General features: G+C 48.1%; 1 protein-coding gene across 8 annotated transcripts in view; it reads right to left on the bottom strand.

The window, feature by feature from the left end:
• The window catches only part of ptprua (protein tyrosine phosphatase receptor type Ua), a 219305-nt gene extending 199605 nt beyond the window's left edge, over nucleotides 1-19700 (bottom strand). For all 8 annotated transcript variants that reach the window (XM_076011676.1, XM_076011680.1, XM_076011677.1 and 5 more), the window contains exon 1: nucleotides 19495-19700. In XM_076011676.1, coding sequence (XP_075867791.1) covers nucleotides 19495-19564 — 70 coding nt within the window. In that variant the 5' untranslated portion in view covers nucleotides 19565-19700. The remainder of the gene's footprint in view (nucleotides 1-19494) is intronic.
• Between the last annotated feature and the right edge of the window lie 301 nt (nucleotides 19701-20001).

The following is a 20001-nucleotide window of genomic DNA, read 5'->3' as shown; positions in this document are numbered from 1 at the left end:
ATCATATTGTTTGAGCAAAAAGCTAACATTTAGCAATTTGGTGCAATTTTCTGATTTTATTTATTTATCTATTTATTCTTTAATTGTGGCGAGGTGGTTCTCTTCCACCTCCAGCTTCTTCGCCCACAAGCATCAAATCCCCAAACACTCAAACCAGGGGGAAAGTGGAAATTCTGGAGTCATGTGGAGAGACGTGTGACTGCGTTGGTTTTTGCCAGATGAAGACACTTGTGCCTGGAAATCCCACTCGATCGTCAGTTTGTCAAACACTCAGAACAGCCTCTCTGACGCCAACATCCACGCTGAAAGTCACTTCGACCCCCTTCCTCTCCCTGTCCTGTTGACGCTACGAAATTCAACGCGTCTGGGTGACCGAAATTGAATCTTATTTGTGTTGCAAGTAACGAAACATTTCACCCGAGAAAGTGGCCGGCGAGTCTGTCGAGACAGCAGTGGAAAAAGTTTTCCAACAACCTCAAGATTCTACTCATTAGATAGTTGCAGGAGAATTTTGGTGTGTGTGTGTGTGTGTGTGTGTGTGTGTGTGTGTGTGTGTGTGTGTGTGTGTGTTTCAAAAGGTTTGGCTGCATCAGAGGCACAAACACATGCAAATTTGTCGTTTACTGTTCTCAAATAAGACAAAAATAAACAAACTGAATTCTTGCAGTTCTTCCACTCTGGATGTGTTGCAAGCGACGTCATCTTGTTGAAACATCCAGTTCTGAACGACTACACTCTAAAATAAACTGCACTTGGAGACTTTCGACTGATTGTTAGTGGGGGACAAATCATGAGGTGTCCAAAAACTTTTTTCCCCACCAGTGTAAAGCCTTTCACACGCAAATTTGCGTCTCTGCAAGTCTGCCGTTTTGTTATTTACAGCATGATAAAGCTGTGTTTCAGAAATGCAGAAAAAAAAAAAAAAAAAACCTTGCTGTTCGGACTGGATGGAGGTCAAAGGTCAAGCCCAAAGACAATCAATCAGAGCGGCGCTGAGCATCTCTGCCGCGTCCCCGGCCAAGGTTACGCCGCGATGGAACCCGCGAGAAAAAAGAACCGGCTGCGACCCTGCGACACGGTGCTCGACTCCCGTCTATTCATCACCGCTGATCCCGTGGCGGCCCGGCAGACAGAACCCCCCCCCCGCCCCGACCCCGCCTCCCCCACCTCACCCCGACCCCGCCTCCCCCACCTCACCCCCCACCCACCAATAAAACAGCTCTCTGCCGCCGTGCTGCTTCCATCCAGAGGGCTGGAACTTGCAGGAGGACGCCCCAGAAAACTGGCTGAGCTGAGCTCATCCTGAAAGACCAAAAAGGGGGGGGCAACATCCTCGGCTGAACTTTCACATGTATCGGCAGACAGCGGGAAAAAACATCTTTGTGTCTTTTTGCACCTGCTTTATAAAAAAAACAAAAAAAAACAAAAAAAAAAAACAAAGCACCTCTCTTGGGGGTTGGGGAGCCTTGACAGAAGGTTGAGGCAGCGCAGGGCCGCGAGAATAAATAGACTTTGCTCTCCTTCACGCGGTGAAGAACGATTTTTTTTCTTCCCACCTTTACCACCAGGGGGAGTTTGTTCAGCGACAATCTTTTAAAAACACTACTTCTCCACCAGGTGGGGTCTCAGGACCCGCATTGTTCTTCCTCATCATGAGGTCGCAACCCAAATTTATTCTACAAAAATAAAAAAAAATGCAAGCCCACTTCATATCATGTGCAGTAATTCAATTATTGAAATGAATGTGTTGAATTGTTTTTCCTGACAAAAAATAAACGCACAACATTTTCTCTGCAAATATCTATTTATTTTAAAAAAAGAAGGGAAACTGGGAGGCCGTGGCCCAATCAACACAGCTCTGTGACCCACTTTTGGGCCGCGACCCACCAGTTGAGAAACGCAGTGTTAAGCGTCTGTGGAATCCGAGGTTGGCGAACGGGATTCGATCTGCGACGGGCACCTCGATGAACGAGCAGCTCTCGTACACGTTAATGAGGAGGAGGAGGAGCCTCGATACCGGCCCCTGTGTGTGTGTGTGTGTGTGTGTGTGTGTGCGTGCGTGCACTCTGACGTGCACGGCCTGTCGCAGCTGCAGGACAGTGGCGCCGCTGTTGCCCGCTGCCCGACAACGACCCCCTCTGTCCCTCCGAGTTCCTTCCGTCCGAACCTCGTACCTCTCGTCCCCGCCCCTCCCCCCCCCCCACCCTGCCCAGCCCCTCCCCCCTCTCCTTTCTCTCCCTCCGCAGCCTCGGCCTCCCGTCGTCTGTGATAACGAGCTTTGCCTCCTTCCCCCCCTGCTTTTCTCTGCCAGTCGGCGGCAGAGAGAAATCCTCCGGCGGCGCCGCCGCCGCTGCAGCGGCCCACTGGGCCGGAATAAATCCGGGGAGCCTGTGGCCTCGCCTCCCGGAGAACCCGGGGCACCGCTGCCCGTGCACGCGCCACGGCGGTGAACCCAGGAAGGCCTTCGGGGGGGGGGGGGTCTTCAGCGTCCTCCCTCCCATCCTCTGCCTTCATAAAAGATGATTCCAGCTGCCTGATCGACCAGAACAGCAGAACAGCCGTGACCAAACTACGGCCCGGGGTCCATATGCGGCCCCTGAAGCTTTTTAATCCGGCCTGCCGAACTTAAAGAAATGATATTAATAGTAAGTAAGTCATAAAATAGCTGCATTTCATCCATTTGTTCAGTGTTTTAAAGAGTCATTTCAATAAGGAGCTAAACACTGCGGGGCTGCAAAGACACTTTGGTTCATTTTCATTGTTTTCCACATATCTCATGATTTATTTTTTTCCTCCTATGAGGTGGCTCACCAAAACACTCCGGGAAGAGGGGGGGTTGATTGCCGCCCTCTCCCAGAACAACTCTCCCTCCCCAGCATATTTGAAATGTCAGTGTCATTAAGGCCGGCCGTCAAAATGCGATGGCACCCCCCCCCCCCTCCCCTTAACCCCCATGACATGTCTTTATGGGAAAATAAACACGGGTGTTGCTTTCCTGCCCCCCCACCCCCACCCCCACCCCACCACCGCCACCCTCCACCCGTCTGCTGCGGCTGCAACACCTGCAGTAACGATCTCGGTGACAGAATCAGGCAATTACCGGACATTTCTATTCAGGGCCCCGAGGCGAGGTCAAAAAACTCAGACGCGGCTCCCTTTCCCCTGCCTCCGCACACACACGCACGCACCGAGCCAGTGTCTAGACAGACCAAACACCGACTCAACCCTCTGGCGAACCCACCAAAGCCTCCCCGAAAGCCCCCAAACAAGCCGACACAATCTTGTTTTGCATCAGCACAAGTTGGAGGTCAGTTCAGGTGCCCAGGTGTCCTGGCCGCAGGGGGGGGGGGGGGGGGGGGGGAGTGGGGGGTGGGGGGGGGTGGGGCTTGTTGAGGTCGGGGTGGGATGGGTTTGGAAATCTGGGCGCTCAGGCACGGACGCAGGCGAAAAGTTCGCCCCCTTGTGCGTCTGATCCAGCCTCGGATTTGTTTGCTTGCTCCACTTTTTCAGAAAAGCACTTTTCTGGAACTCTGCCATTTGTGATGTCACAACGGGCACTCCAGCCTCACCGGCACCTCTCTCTATAGGGTGCAAGCTTGTTTTTCATTCCATCCTCTGTTTATGTTGCCACTTTGCCCAACAGAGCATCCGCCGTACCAGGAAGCTAAAACCCTGGATTTTAACAGCCGGCTGTAAACACGGGGCTAAATAGGAGTCTATAGAGCACTTTCAGAGATTTTATCAAACAAGGCGGCTCCACTGAAAACCAAAGAAAAGAACTGAAAATGTGTGTTGTAAACTAGAAAATGTTCAACGGGTTGCTTTTATTCTCGCATTCAGTCCCAGTGACTGTGTCACTGAACCATCAGCGACGCCGATGACACTTGTGGGGCAAAACACTGCAGCCTCGAACCAAAGTGAAACGCCAAAGACATACAGAGATTTACGCTCAGCAAATGAGTGAAACGTCAAGCCAGGCAATCTTAATTTGCCTCCCGCGGTGCCGAGCTTTGCTTGGCTTTTTTTTTTTCTCAGAGCGGCCTCCACTCACTTTGAGAGCCTGGAATCAGAATCTTATCAAAAGTGCATTAGTAAAAGGGGGAGCAGCAGCAGCAGCAGCAGCAGCAGCAGCAGCAGCGGTATTAGAGGAGCGCAGCATCAGCAGCTCCGGAATTAGTCGTATTAGGAGGGAACGAATAATTATTAGTGGTAGCGGCAGCAGAATTTAGGAGCAGCGCTGAGGGAATTATTGTGTGCAAGCGGCATCAGCGCTGGTGGAGACCAGCAATAATAATAATATGAAGGAAAAAAAAACAACTGTCAAGCATCCAAACTGAAAGACACACACAGCACCGGGTAAATGAGGCACAATGCGGCATCTTTCCCCAGCAACTAAAGATAGCCTCAAAGTTTTTGCTCCACGCGTCCCCGCTGATGCGCATTAGGAACGAGTCGCATTAGAAAATGGCCTCAGCCTCCCTTAAAAATCAGGGCTGATGCATAAAAATGTTTTATGGCTACAAGTTTGACGAATACACTCTGACGTTCAACTCGCGCTTGGCAGAGTTGTTCTTCTGTCCGAGAGCTCCGTCATTTTTATATATATATATATATATATATACATACATATATATATATATATATATATATATATATATAGATATATATATATATCTATATATATATATATATATATATATACATACATGTATATATATATATATACATATATATATATATATACATATATATATACACATACATATTTATATATTATTATTTTTTTTATTTTTTTTATTATTATTATTTTGTTCATATTACTGCAACATTTGGTTGCGTACTCGGAGGTCGCCTCAGGTCGCTACTGCGTGTGTCAGCAGTCGAAACCAAATGCGTTGGCGAACAAAGGTTTTAGCTTTGGCATTTGCGTTGCTGGAACCGGGACTCCTACTGCTACGTTGACTTGAAGTGGTTCCTTGTTTGAAATGTAGATGAGACGGACGGTGAAATACCTCATCTATAAATGACGGAACCCTGGGCCAAGTAGCAAAACTTAGCTTGAAAGTGAAATTTCCCTTTAAAGGTTAAGTGAGTAATATTTGGATGTCTTTAAGTTAAACAGTGACATCAAGTGGTCACATTTCAGACTGCAGCGTTCTTTCACTAATAGGACTTCATACCTTCCCTCTCCCGAACATGCCGGTGAACTACGGTGACCTGCAAGCAGAAGCTTGGATACAGTTTCTACTTTGTTGGTTGTTATGTTAAACTTTTAGCAATAGAAAAATGATAAATGAAGCCAGATTTTACACATTGGACCTTTAAATTGGCTCAACATTTTATGGAAACACACCAACTAACTAACCAACCAGCCAATGCGGGAGGTGACAAAGAAACTGGAAGTAGCATTGACCTGAGAGGCCACACTGAGCTGTATCATCATCAGGGTCTCTGTATCCATGGTTGTTACATTATAAGAGCTTGCAGTTGTCCAGAGCCTCTGGTGGTCAGACGCATGTCTGTCGTCGACCACTTAGCCGAGGATTTGCACCAAAAAACCACAACAAAACGCAGCAGTTTTCTGCTGATAGTGGGTGGCGCTGTCAATACCAAGCCCAAAGGCCACGGCACCCACTCTGTGCGCAACCGTCCGGCTACACTTAGAGCCTTCAATTAGTGATTCTACTAAGGCTCTCACTGTTTGGCCCCCACAGACCTTGTACCGTAATCCCTCTCCAGCTGATTTTTAATCATACACGGCAAACACATGGGGGTCAATGGCAGCGACCAAAAAAAACAACAAACCCCCCCCCCCCCCGGGTTCCTAACGACCGCGTGCCGGGCTGCACTGGAGCTCCTGGTGACTGAAAAACCTCCTTCCTTCATTCCTTCCTCCAAAGACAAACTGAAGAAGAGCCGTCACTTTTGACGGGAGCCCTAATCTGCCCGCCGATCCCGCCCACATACTCGCTCCGTTAATTGCTCCCCACCTCCCCCACCGGGGGGCGCCCCGTGTGGATAAAGACACACTCGACGTCCTTGGGTGCCGCCTCCGAAATGAAGGTGCGACTCGGTTCCGTCACCGCAGAGCGGCTCCCCGCTCGCTCCCACCCCTCACACTCCCCTGCCCCTTCCCTATTGTGATTGTCAGGTTTAATTAACAACTGCTCCGCCGTCCTGTGGCAGAAAAGTAGGTGACCGGAGTCGGCGAGTGGGGAGTTTGGGGGAGGGAGAGGGGGATGAGGGAGGTTGAAGAGATATGAAAACAATACGTAGCCTAATTCTCTGCGCATATAATTAGAGATGTCTGGGACCTGCAGCCAAGCCCCCCCCCCCCCCCCCCAGTGGGCGTAGCTTCACAGATTCCAATCTATGTGCACCCCCCTCCCCAACCCACATCCTGCGGGACCGACAATGACAAATGTGTCAGGCATTGTTCTACATACACACTCCTCTCTGCTCCGCTGAACACAACTGTAACGTCCTCGGCAGTGACGGGCGCTTGATGACTTCTCACTTTCCAGCCTCATGTTAAAATCACTGACCGCCTCGCACCTGTCAGTGAAATAAGAGACGTCAATCCGGTACTTGATAGCCACGTGTTGGTTCGGCCCCCACAAGGAGGCCCAACCATCCTTTTCAATGGGACGCTAAAAAACATGCCCTTCAGCAAACAAAGGGCTAAATATTCTGACGGTCTGACTGGAGACAAGTGGAGTTTTTGGGGGATGATAATAGTGCGAGGCTGCCCCACTGGAGTTTAGGAGGAAAATTAAAGGTCCGAAAATAAGTGTGTATGACACAGGAAATAAAAAACATCATCGAGCTTTTATTTCCGTGGCTACTTTTTGTTAAAATTGGCCAAAACAACTTTGTAATTTTAGAGACAGGAGATTGGTGTCGAAGAGATTAGGATCACACACACACACACACACACACACACACACACACTTGTTTTCCTTGCCTTCACTTTATATCCTTTTGCTGCCATCCACATTTGGATCAATTAAATACTAATCCTAATGTGTACACCCATACATTCATCATTCATTAGCAATAATCACCAACAATGATTCACCTGATGAATTGAACCATCGTAAAAAAAAATAATAAAATAAAGTAAAAGCAGTAGCTACTATTGTTATAATCCTACTGCAATCAAATACAGTGAACAAGAAGCTTCAGCTCTTTGTGGCAGACCTTTGCACCTCCATTCCCAGGACTTCAACAGCAGTGACAGGACGGGAAATGGGAACGACTCCGGGTCGACGACGTCGACGTTTCTCACAGACCCCCGCGAGAAAGAAAACACCATATGTCAACCGCTGCCTTACGCAACAAAAAGGTAAACAAAGTGGAGCGGCTTCCAGACTCCGCTCAGGTCAACCCGGCATCATCCCCTCTGGCGTCTGGGTCGGCTTCATCATCCTCCCCTCGCCCCATTATTAGCGCGTGTGGTTGTGGGCGGCCGCGGCCATCTGCTCCGACTCGATTAAAGCCCAGATTAGGGGCGTGGAAGGGAAGGGTGTGTGTGTGTGTGTCTGGTGGCCAGTGCGGAGATGCAGCCTTTGAGTCACTTTCACCTCAGAAAAACTTTGCCGCATCAGACAGCGGGGCGGTCGGGGCGGGGCGGTGGTGGGAAGAAATCAATGGCGACGCTCAAGGTAGCAGAAAAGACGAGAGAGACGGACCGCCAACTGATTTTTTTCCATGCTGTTCACCACCTGCGCCCCCCTCCCCCCCGATCGATTATCTTTTTTGGTCGCCGCTCTTCTTTTCTTCACATTTCCGTCTGCGCGTTCCTGAACCCGCACACCAGGCTCGCTTATTGAATTTGTCATCCAATTCCTCCAGTGGCAGCAAACTTTAGTTTTACCAAAACAGAGAGAGATTGTTTTTTATATAAATATATATATATACATATATATATATAAATATATTTACATATTTGTATATATGTATATATATATATATATATATATATATATATATATATATATATATATATATATATATATATGTATATATATATATATATATATATATATATATATGTATATATATATATATATATATATATATATATGTATATATATATATATATATATGTATGTATATATACATATATATATATATATATATATATATATATATATATATATATATATATATATATATATATATATATACATATATACATATATACGCACACGTTCTAAAGTTTGGGGTCACTGACTCATTTCTGTATTGAGTTCCGTAAAGGCAAAAATCTTCACACATCTGTTTCCTCGGCAGGTGCATCAGAGGGTGACAATTAAGTCCAAATTAAACAAACTGATTACTGGCATGAAAATCAGCAAGGATGAGCTGAACACATGATTGGCTTTGACAGTTGTTGCCTCGAATGTCTAATTGAATGTGATTTTCGAGAATGAATATCAAGTGTGCAGTATGCAGCTGTCACTATAGTGGCTGAATGCCTTGAAAAAAACATTTCTAAAGCACAGCTTTGTATTGTAGTGCGCTGTGTGTGCTAAAGCATAAAAGAGTCAACATAGCATCGTGGTTTGTATTTCAGGCTCTTTGGAACAGCCGACTTCCAGTGAGAGTTTTGTACACTTGGAATTCACTCAGTCACTTTTAATTAGACATTGCAAATGGTTTTCAATAAAGACCAAAGTTTTTCCATATTAATAATACTGTGCACTGTTAATGACTGCAGAGCATTCAAGATCATTATTTAGTAAAATTGGTGCATTGAATGAAATTCAATGCAGAAATGAGTCAGTGACCCTAAACTTTTGAACGTGTGTGTGTGTGTGTGTGTGTGTGTGTGTGTGTGTGTGTGTGTGTGCGTGTGTGTGCGTGTGCGTGTGCGTGTGCGTGTGCGTGTGTACATATATCCATGTATTTCATCGTGCCGACCCCGGGGCCGACAACGCCGCGTCTCGAATGCCGAGACGCCACGGCTCCCTCGTTCCCATGCAGGGAGCGTTTCCTCAGCCGCCGCCTCGCTCGTGAATGTAATCCTTTACGCTTATCTGTGTCGGTTCGGGAGGCCGCGAGGGGGCCGCGGCCCCCGCGCACGCTGCCGCCGAGCGGAGGAAGTTTGGAGGGCGAACGGAGCAGATGTTTGGCCCAGGTGCTGTGAAATCTGAGAAATGCCAGAACGCAGCCACGCTCTGAATCTCTGCCAAGGTGGCCCCCGTCTGAGGGAGGGGTGTGTGCGTGTGTGTGTGTGTGTGTGTGTGTGTGTGTGTGTGTGTGTGTGGGTGGGTGGGGGGGGGGGGGGGGGCGTCGAGAGGAGACGTGAGTTGAGAGCGTAGAAATGATTAGGATGAGGAAGGCAGCCATCAAGATTGCACTAAAATTACACTTTTGGTGGCCAGCAGGGAGTCAACTGTGGAAGTGTTTATTAATTTCCCTGTCACAATTGTCAAAAGCCGGGGAGGAATCAGGCGGCTGCCTTCACACACTGCGTGGCAAATTGGCAGTTTTCTCGGGAGCGAGGTGGGAGCAACGCAAGTTGTGAAAAATTGCGCGGCAACCGGCTAAGGCGCCTCTCTGCGTCCTCCTGATGCCGCGATGGAAGTTCTCCGTCCGAGGTGTCCGCCCGGCGAATGAGACGCGACGGCTCTTAACGAGATGAAGAGCGGGTGACTTGGTTTTTGGGTGATCACGCCAGCTCAGCGTGTAATTCATCACTTTGCAAAGGAACAGGACGAAAAGCAAAGTTCCCTCTGCGTGTACGTCGATGTTCGTTTTGCTCCTTTTTTCTCGACATCTTGCAAAAGTAGCAACTATCATTTTCTCCATATAGTCCGGTTTTTCCAAAGAGTGGTCCCAAATAAACAGAAAAGATCCAGTGAGCAGCGGTTAAGGGGGAGGAAAATGTCTTCTTAATGTCAGGGGTCAGAGTTCAGAATGGACAGACTGGTTGGAGAACAAATAACCTCAGATAACTAGTGGTTACCACTGAGGTATGCAGAAAGGCGTCTCTGCAGCGCACTTAAACTTTTACGAGTGTTTCCGTGAAGTGACACAACCGGTGCCTCGCATGCGACCCCCTGAGAACGATCTGAATAATGGTTCCTCTTTGTCCTGAAAATGGAATCTCAATCAAATTATAAGACCGGTGATTAAAAATGAAAAAAAAAAATCGATTTCATCGCAAGAACAATGGAACCGATGCTTAGCAGTTGTAAAATGTGGGAAACAAAGCTTTGGATCAGAAAACTGGAGGCATTTATTTTGAATCAAGTTGATTAATCGATTAATCATTTCGTCATTCCATGACCACAGAAAAGGATGAGGTGCACGGCGTAACAGAGCTTTGACGGCGTTCCATTCTAACGTCAGCAAGAGTTTTTACGGTTTGGAACATCGACAATCACAGCAGGGAGAGGTTGCGCACAAGCTGCAAGCGCGCAAAACAAAACACAGCTGCTCGGTTGCTTGATGTGCATCGTTGCAAGGGGAAAAGAAAAGAAATAGCGCACAGAGGAAAAAGAGCAACATCAAGTCAGAAAAGTGGCACAAGTCCAGGCTGACTGAGCGCGGGGTGCAACGGAGGAAACGGTGGCGGTGTTACCGACGTCCCGCAGCGCTAGCAGACGCGCAGGTGTTGCCGGCCGTGCCGAATAATCCTCCCTGCTGTGCACAGAAGGGTCACTGCTAACCTTGACAGGGTGGACAGGCGGCGGCGCCGCAGTGCCCTTGTTCGCTGCCGCTGGGGGGGACGTGTCACATTATTTAATTTTATAATCTGAACTTCTTTTTTTTTAAAACTTTGTCTTCCTTAAAAGTTTCTCTCCAACTTTTAATATCTCCTGTGCGCCACAGGGACGCTCCAGGGCCCACAGGTTTGATAACTTAAAACAGCTACTTTAAAAAAAAAAAAAAAAAAAAAAAGTGCAATATCTCCGGCTACCCTGGGACCTCCACATCACCGGTCTTGCTCCGTATCGCTGATTTTTCTTCTTCTACTTTCACTTCCACTTCTCTTCGCCCCATTCCGGTTTTTGGTATCTTTCTCGAAATGAGGAGCGAGAAAGTAAATTTGGACTGAGGGGGGGTTTGTGATGACTCGAGTTTATCAGCATTATGGTCATCTACTTTAATGACACGGGGGACTGAGCACATAAGCCTCGGAGCGAAAACGACTGGAGGGAGGTGGGGAGGGTGGGAGGGAGGGGAGGGGTGGGCGGGTGTTCGAGAAGAAGCTACCGGAGCTGAAGGAGAAATAGCTTTTAGCGTCAAGGGCCCCCCCCCCCAAGAAACTGCAGAGGAAGGGAAGCAAGAGAAATTTCATTCCTGCAGCCCCAGATGTCATCTCAATCTAAAGCGACACTTGCTGACAGCGCCACACACACACACACACACACACACACACACACACACACACACACACACACACACACACACACACACACACAAAAATCATCCCATTGCTGACCCCTTTCTGCCGTCTGCTGAATCTGCTGTTCGGTCATCTGAGCTAACCGCGCGACATATTTCGCGTCCGTCAGCCCATCATCCGTCGGGGCTGGATCCGCCACGACGGAGTTTCACGGATTGGAGGAAGGTGGAGGCGGCTCGGGCGATTGGGTCGGCAGCACAGAGTGAAAACACACAGTCGTCTGCGCGGGTAAAAGGTGACAAGAGGGAATATCCATAAGGATTATTCACGGCTGCGGCTGGGGCGAACGCGAGAAGGGGGAGCCGCCTAAATGAAGGGGCTGCCGGCGGCCGGAGAGCAGTCGCACTGTCGCCGAGGCCGCTAGCCGTGTCCGATCCGCCCTTAATACGATCGCAAAGTCGTAGCGACAACCGACGGGATCGGACATCATCAATCACAGCCGTCACGCCCGCAACAAGGCGGCGGCGATGCAGCGAAAGCCATGATTTCAATCCCTCAGGGGAAATCATCCTTGTAGAGCAGGAGGGAAAAAAACCTCCTCACGCACAAACTCCGTAGCGTTATCTATCATTAGTCTGTCACGTTGAGTGCGTTCCTGGGCTCAAATTTTCACAAAGGAGTCGCGGTGATTCGCCTGCCTCTGTTGCTAATGCGACGTCTGGGGCCGTTCGCCGTTGACGGGCCTCATCACAGTTTCAGTTCGGGCTGCCTTGACCTTAAAACCGCTGATTATTTTTCGCAGCAGGTAAGTCTGTTGGCAAAATGTCTCGCAAGAGCTCAAAGAAAATTTGGCATTTGTTGCTTTACAATTGACAATGGTTAAAAGTTTTTTGTTTGTTTGTTTGTTTTAAAAGTTTTACTTTTTTAAAATGTATTCCTACCTCAGAATGTGCTCCGTGGTTTTACGACAGCACCCAGAACATTTCCGTATCACCCCACCAACAGAAAAGCGTTCCTCCGCGCCCTATATTTCCTCGCTTGAGACTGTTAAAAGACTCAAGGCTCTCCTGTGTCACCGCATGGTCCAGAGACAAATACAGTTGCCAGCACAATTACCTCTCCACAATCTACAGCCCTGCATCAGGCTGCAACAATCAGCTTCCAATGGACAATTTCAGACATGTTACGCTGCAGACGGCCCCTCTTCTTCTCCCTCCGCAGAACAAGAGGGGCCGTTGGCACAACTCAGAGATGGATCTCAGGCACTTGGAGCCTCTCTCTAAAGATTTGCCCAAAAAAAAAAAAAACGCAAGTCAATGTCTGTGTTTAAAGAGTCCTTGACTTTGGTCCCCCTAGCAGCAAGTCAGTCCTCTGGGACTGTAATCACACAGTTAGCAGCGCACAGAAAAAAAAAAAAAAAGAAAGCGCGGCAGACGGTAGATTTTAACATTTCGATTCCACCAGCTGCTGACTGGCAAGTGGTGGCCTTTGTGAATTTATTCAGCGTTTTCATGGAGCAGCGAACTGGCTGAAATAAGTCGAGCCACAGCAACTACAATCATCCCTCTCTCATCTTCAACAGACTCCTTGGGAATGTCGCTACATGATGAGAGGGGTTGCAGTAAGATAGGTAACCATTGCCTCACTTTGTATTGCTAATAGTGGCCCATGGCAGCCTGTGTAACTGGCATTTGGCATTTACTACGGCAGTCCATGGGATGTCGGCACAGGATGCCAAAAAGTGAGCAAATTAACTCCATTGTCCAAGCACGTTTCGCCATCAGCGTGACAGACAGTGCGACACCTCCTGGCACAGCTCCATCTGTTTCCATAATGACTCGCTGTTGATGTGGAGGAAAACAACAGATTTCCAACACCTGCAGAGGCAAGAAGACGGCCCCAGTCAAGATGCCTCGTGGGCCCGGGCAGCGGCGCCGTCACATCCACTTGTACCGCGGTCCAGGTGACAGGCACACGCAACACGGCGCCGCATCATCAGCATATTGTCGAGGTGTTAATGAAGGTGATCTGATCACCGACCGACATCTGGCATCCAAGAAGGCCCCACTGAATTAGTCATGAAATGTAAATGTAAGAAACAGTGGTGCAGAGAGGTGAGGTCGTAGCAATACACACCCTCAGCGTGGAGCATTTAGTATAAGCTGGAGGGAAGATTAATTTAATTTTCAACATTGATGTTTTTCATTAATTGCTGACTTTGTTTAAGTGTCTCCCAAAGTATTATTTTTAACTTGATGCCAGTAAGCATGACTGGCAGCTATATGTCCAAATGACAGATGTTAGTTATTATAGGAGTGTAATATGATCTGGAAAAGTGATACTAAACGCTGTTGTATGCACGCCAGGTCTCTCTTTGGCAGTGGACCACTGCAACGCAAATGCACAATTGAGCAAAAAATTGGACGGAGAAGATTGTCGAAGTAGTCGTTGCTAACGTTAGCCGCGACGTCAACGTTCCACTGAGCACCTTTTATACCTCTCCATGAACAGATTAAAGCATCTGGTACAGATACGTTTGGATGGAGCCTCAGGTCCGCAGGCCATTTTCTTCACAAACGCTAAGCTAAGTGTCCCCTTATCCTTCTTCTTCTTATCTGGGCTTTTTCAGACAGACAGAAATCAGCTGCTTCCGCAGCATCTCGGCTACTTTTGCAACAGCCAACCTCGCACTCACTTCCTTCAATCCTCATTCAAGATCTTCGGGGTCTCAGTACAATGGACTTATACATGCACATTAGACTTATGTGCATTATAGTGAACACTGACAATTTCTAACAGCTGGCTTTCTGCAGCAATTCCAGGCCAATTATATCCCTTCAAAAAGCTTTATGGCGTCTGTAAATGACTGAATCCAAATTACCCAAACTGTTCCCTTGACTACAGCATTCAGGATTTCATAAATAAGTGGCAACCTTTCACCACAGATATGGCTGACCTGCTTGCGAGGGGCTTTGAATCTTCAAAGTGCCTCAAAAGGCACAGCAGAAACGTCAACTGTTCAATGGCTTTCTGGCAGGCGGCCACCATTCCGTTAAGCTTTGTGTAACCATATTATGTTGATTAAAAGGCGCCAACTATCAAACACATGACAAACTGAACTTTCTTTGCACAGGAGCTTTATACACAACTAGCTTCTTAGTCCACGAGATGGTAATTGAGTATCTCTCAAAGTACCACTGCAGGGAAACTGCTGGTAAAGAAAAGTTTGCAAAATCCAGAGCAATATTCAGCATGAATCACAATATCAGTTAACAATCTTGAGTAAAAAAGTACAGATTACATTCCAGTGTCTTTGGCAATTTCCATCGCTCGAGTCCGGCTTGCATTAGCGGATCGACTGTACGCAACGCGACAATGGCAACAATTTTCTCACCACATTTTATTAAAATAGAAGGGCAGAGCGAGGACTACGGAGGACACAGGAAATTAAACGAAAGGTAACGCATAAGAAAAAGTAATAATGTCACCCGCAGAAAATCCTACAGGGCAGAAGCCGCGCTGATCTTCAGTGATAATGAGAAAACCTCTTCCAAAGAAAAAAAGGAATAAAGAAATTCAATTAAAATAAATGACGTCCAAGGTTTCCAAAAATTAACCCACCAGATTTGCATGTCTCTCAGAACTCAACTCGCTAGAGTCGAGTTCTTGAGAAAATCTTTAGCGTGAAAGTCAACATGACACTTTCCAAGATGATCAAAATGGGCAACCAACAACAGAGCCAGTGTTTCACCGCAGGCCTTATTGACTGCCATGCAGCAGCCGGGCTGCTTTGCACCCTCCGACCCTCCGGGGCTGTTTGGAATGATCGAATGTGTCCACACCTTCAATCCTGGGCCCATCCGTTTAAACCGAGATGACAAAAACGGGCAATCCATCCAATAACAGTTCAGAGAGGTGAGACGCAAAAGGCGTTTTAGACTGATCTTTTTTTTTTCTTTTTCATTTTGAGCTTAATTGGGTCCGCCTCTCTGAAGCTAAGCAGACACTTAAAAGTCGTCTGCGGTCTGGACTGTCTGGTACGTGGTGCGATGCGGTTATTGATAGCCTCTGTGGTTTTTCTTCCGTTATTAAATGGCCATCGATAAAATTTATATAAAAAAAACCTCCCACCATTGTTCATGGGCATCTCATTATCACCGACTGTAATTACAGACCATGCTGATTTTTTCCCCCCCGAAACAACGTGTTGCCATTACACAATTCACTTTTGTTCCGTGAAAGGGGGGTCTTGTGTTATTTCCTCCAGAGCGGCCACATTTCATCATGGCCCTTTTGTGCGAGCATACGCTCCATTTTCTCCATTTTACTGCCTCCACATTCGCCTCAGGAGAGCCGTGTGTGTCTGTGCGTGTGCGCGTGTGCGAGCGCGGCGGGCCATTTTTCTGTTGGATTAGCGCTGAGCCCGATCCACGCCGCTACACAACGAGGACCCCTGTCTACATGGTCCCAGCAGCCCGTGAAAGGTCCACCTTCCCGTGTCGGTCGACCGTCCCAGCCTGGTCTTTTCAAGCCAACCTCCTCCTGACCTCCAGTCTCGGGCTCTCCGTGGTGCTGGCGGGGTTCACTCGGGTGGGTCTTGGATTAAATTATCCTTGGGCTCCGACTCCTCAGGTCTCCTGCAAACAGGTGGGGCACGGGGTTGCGTGCACACAAACAAAGGGGCAGGTTTTCCCCACCATTTCAGGGGCAAGAGAGAGGGATGCAGAAGGCAGGAGACCTCCAAGTGGAGGTACATTTGATGTACTTCAGCAAACGGCCAGTCGCAGGAGCTCAGGATTGGATGTTTCAGCTGCAGACAAATTGCACGAGCCCCACGTCGGAACAAACGCACTCGAACATTAAATAATCGAAACAAAATTGGGGTGGGCCCAAAACATGGAGAGATTGTTTGAAAGCATTTTCTTTTTATTATTATTATTGGAAATTATTTGAGCAATTGGCGAACAATGATGTTTGGAACACCCTGTTCTCCGTGGTTGAAGTAAGAATGCACAACCAAAAACAGAGAAGTCCAAGTTTTGCAAGTCAAATGCCATTTAAAATTACTATTACTATTTATTACCTGCTGTTGTTAAATCATAAAATCAAATAACATACAGTTAGAGAAACACAAATGAAATCCTTTGCGCCGATTACGTCCCGATTAAATTAACAATGCAAAATATTACACACATTCCCGTCGCAGTCTGGTATATCATTCTCGGCTGATTTGTTGCTTATAAAAAGATTCAACCGCAGCATCATGTCACCAAAAAGGCCGCAGCACAGTCCTTTGTGTCCGGCAGTGTTGCTGGTGTGGTGACAGAACGACAAACTGTGGAAGGGGGACAAGGTGTAAATGCAGCGGCCTCATAAAGTACTGGCACTTCTACACAATGGCCCATTCATTGCAAGTGATGGCGGGCAAAGTTGCTCAGGGTTAATCAGACTGGACTCTGAGATGCATCACACACAAAACGATGAACACAAAACATGGAGTCACCAGTTTGTGTCCAATCAGGCCTTCGCCGCACATTTGTCTCAACCTCTCCATGGAAATCGTTTGACTATAACACTTGGACACGTCCTTTCATAGAGCTGAAGTCAGCATTGTCATCATCCGGGCTGCACGCGGCCTTATGAACAACACAATCCAAAAGATACGCAGGTGCGTTTCTGTTTTCTATGCACTCTTTTCTATATCACAGGATCTAAATCGGACAACTCCTCAAGACTCAGGATTACTCCACACGGTTTAATTGATATGACTTCTTTCAATCAGTCATGCAACGTCTTATTTGCTCACACCTGCTAATCTGAGAAAGACCCCGCTGCGAGAGTTCAAACAGCGCGGTACGCTGCGCATCACAAAACGATTTGAGAGCAGCTGAATACGTGAAATCGTTTTGCCAATACAGGACGTGTTGCCTCACAGGCCGGCCTGCGCTCACTCTTCTCGCCACAGACTTCGAACGAAAGGGTAGAATGGCCAAATACAGGCGAGCAGTGAGGGCTTTGTGCATGTTCTAAAAATAACGGCCACATCTGGAACCCTTTGCGCAATCAGTTAATAAGGAGTGCAGCTTCACGGCGGCTGATAATGGGAAGGTTTTGTAACTCCACAAATGAAATCTTGAAAATAGAATAGAACTGAATGGCACTTCACTGCCATTGTACAGTCACCAATACAGTGAAACAGTGTGTACATGTGCACGCGCGCGCTGAGAAGAAGCACTGAGAAGCATTGAGAAGAAAAACGGCAAACAAAATGCTATGATTTGCCATCAGAAAGAACAACAAAATAAAATGAATCTTGATGTGTATGAATGCCTATAAAATACCCATAACCACACAAGGAGGGTTAAGGTATGTTACTTGTATGATTTATTGATCTTGGGTCATTTTTCTGATGGGGAAAAACATGTTGATTAAATCTTTAAATGTATCTTGGTTGTTGAGATACTGTATACTAACACTGTGCTGGAGTGTCAAACAGGAAATAAGCAACCTGAAGACGTCGCTGTGGTCTCGGCTGGACTGCAGTGACATTTTTGTTGGTTGGTTGTTTGTTTGTGTGACATGATTTGCACAGCTGACGACGAGAGAGGCATCCGTGGCAGACCTGAAGATTTATTTTTTTCCCCCGCCGCCGTCACTCAAGTCAACACCGACGAACACATGGACAACAGTAAATAAATGAAAGCAGAAAGCGGTCCAGCGCAGGCCGCCTGGGTCTCGACCAGTCAAATCGCTGCCTTCCGCCAGAATCTCCGACAGACCAGAGCGGAGAGCCGGCCGACTGAAGCCGAGACGGCCTCTCCTCCACGTTGCTCCGCGTAATGTCAGAGGACGGCAGGCTTGTTCCACTTAGTCTCACCTCCAGAAGCCGAGCTGACGCCCGGCGAGCAGGGAGGGGCTGACTGCGCGTCTGTCCAGCAACTGCTTCTGGGTCGGCGGGTAACTGATACCCGTGCACAGGAGTATCTATACTGGGGAGCAAAAGCTCCTTCTCTCTGTGTCACACACACACACACACACACACACACACACACACACACACACACACACCAGTTGCGAAGCATTCTTGAGACAAACAACTGTCAACTTTCACCCGACTCATGTAACAGAAGGGCCTCTTGGTGGTGGTGGTGGTGGGGAGAAACACAAATCTAGCACATTCTTCACATTTCCTCAAAAGAGCAAAAGGTCTGAGATTCTCAAATCTTCCAAAATACATCCATCCATTCATTCATCCATTCATTCAAATGCTGAAGCAGCCACAGGGCAAAGTGGAAGGGATTTCAAACTCCTGCCTCAGATTAAAGGCAGTGTTGGATTTCACGGATAACGACTTTTTTCTTTTTTTTTCCCCCCTGCGAGCGCGCTCCCGAACTGCCTGCACCTGTCAATCACCTCCAGTCCGGTGAGCGCGCACAGAAGAAAAGACTCGCACGGCTTTCACCCGACGCTGCAGGACTTTGCTGGCTGCGCTGCGCTGCGCTGCTACACCTGTCTGTCTGTCTGTCTGTCTGTCCGTCTCCACCGTGGCGACAGACAGACGCGCGAAGTGAACCACTGACGGCGAGACCGTCCCTTCCACCGAGCTGCACACCGTCCGATTCAAAAACACAGTAGAATCAAAAACGCAGCTCAAGTCCGGTTTCATTCGCACCGCCGCCAAGCGGCGCCGCGTCTACTATGATGTGATCCGACTGCGTGCAACGCGCCGCAGCCTGGCCTGGCCGCCGACAAGAGAACGGGAAGCGGAGCTACAAAGTGGCACGATCGATGAATAATCATTGGCTTCACTTTCAACTTTGCGGCGGTTCATCTCGCAGCGGGTGACCGTGGCGCACCCGTTGTTGCTGCTGGACGCGCGCTCCGGACGCGGTGCGCGCGCAGGGAGAAAGTTGACGGCAGTGAACGCGTCTTCCCATTCCGAGTCAGTCGTTCGTTCAAAGGAGACCAACTTTTAATAGAGGTTGCGAGCCCGCTTTCAACTTTTAAAAGCAACATTTGAAGAAGAAAAAACACGCACAACAGCATCATCAACAACAACAACGTGCGTGCTCGCTCAAAACCAAACACCCCATTTTCTGTCTGTCTGTCTGTCTGTCTTTCGTTCTCTTTCTTACCTGTTGGTCCTTCTACGTTGTCTGCGGAGATCCTGACGACCAGCATCAGTAGCAGCGCTGCGGAATTCATGTCGGCGGAGGGAAAAGTAGTAAACAAAAGTCCACTTGGGTTTGTTTTGTCACAAGAGGTGTGTGGGGGGGGAAATCCTAGAGAGAAGTCCAGCCACGGCAGCAGCAGCAGCAGCACCGGTGATAGTAGCAGCAGCAGCAGCAGTAGCAGCAGCAGCGGCGCAGTGGAGAAGTTGTGCGCACCGCTCGGCTCCGATCAACCGCCGAGTCCCGCCGCAGAGGAGCGCTGCTCACCCGGCTGCCTGCTTCCAGTCCGCAGCCCGCACAGGGAGGATCTGATCTCCAGCTGAAGCAATTCAAAAAGAGGACCCCCACCACCACCTCCTCCTCCTCCGCCCCCCTTCTCTTTACCCGTAACGGCTCTGCTTACTTTTCTTCTTCTGTTTTTTTTTTTTTGCACCGTCAAGCGGGGCGACAGTGGGGGGAGATTGCGGGTCA

This window comes from Nelusetta ayraudi, unplaced genomic scaffold (assembly GCF_046127955.1).
Source record: "Nelusetta ayraudi isolate G7.1 ecotype Tasmania unplaced genomic scaffold, CSIRO-AGI_Nayr_v1 ptg000135l, whole genome shotgun sequence".
NCBI lineage: Eukaryota > Metazoa > Chordata > Actinopteri > Tetraodontiformes > Monacanthidae > Nelusetta > Nelusetta ayraudi.
The sequence above is the reverse complement of the archived record's forward strand: the minus strand, read 5'-3'. Positions and strand labels throughout refer to the sequence as shown.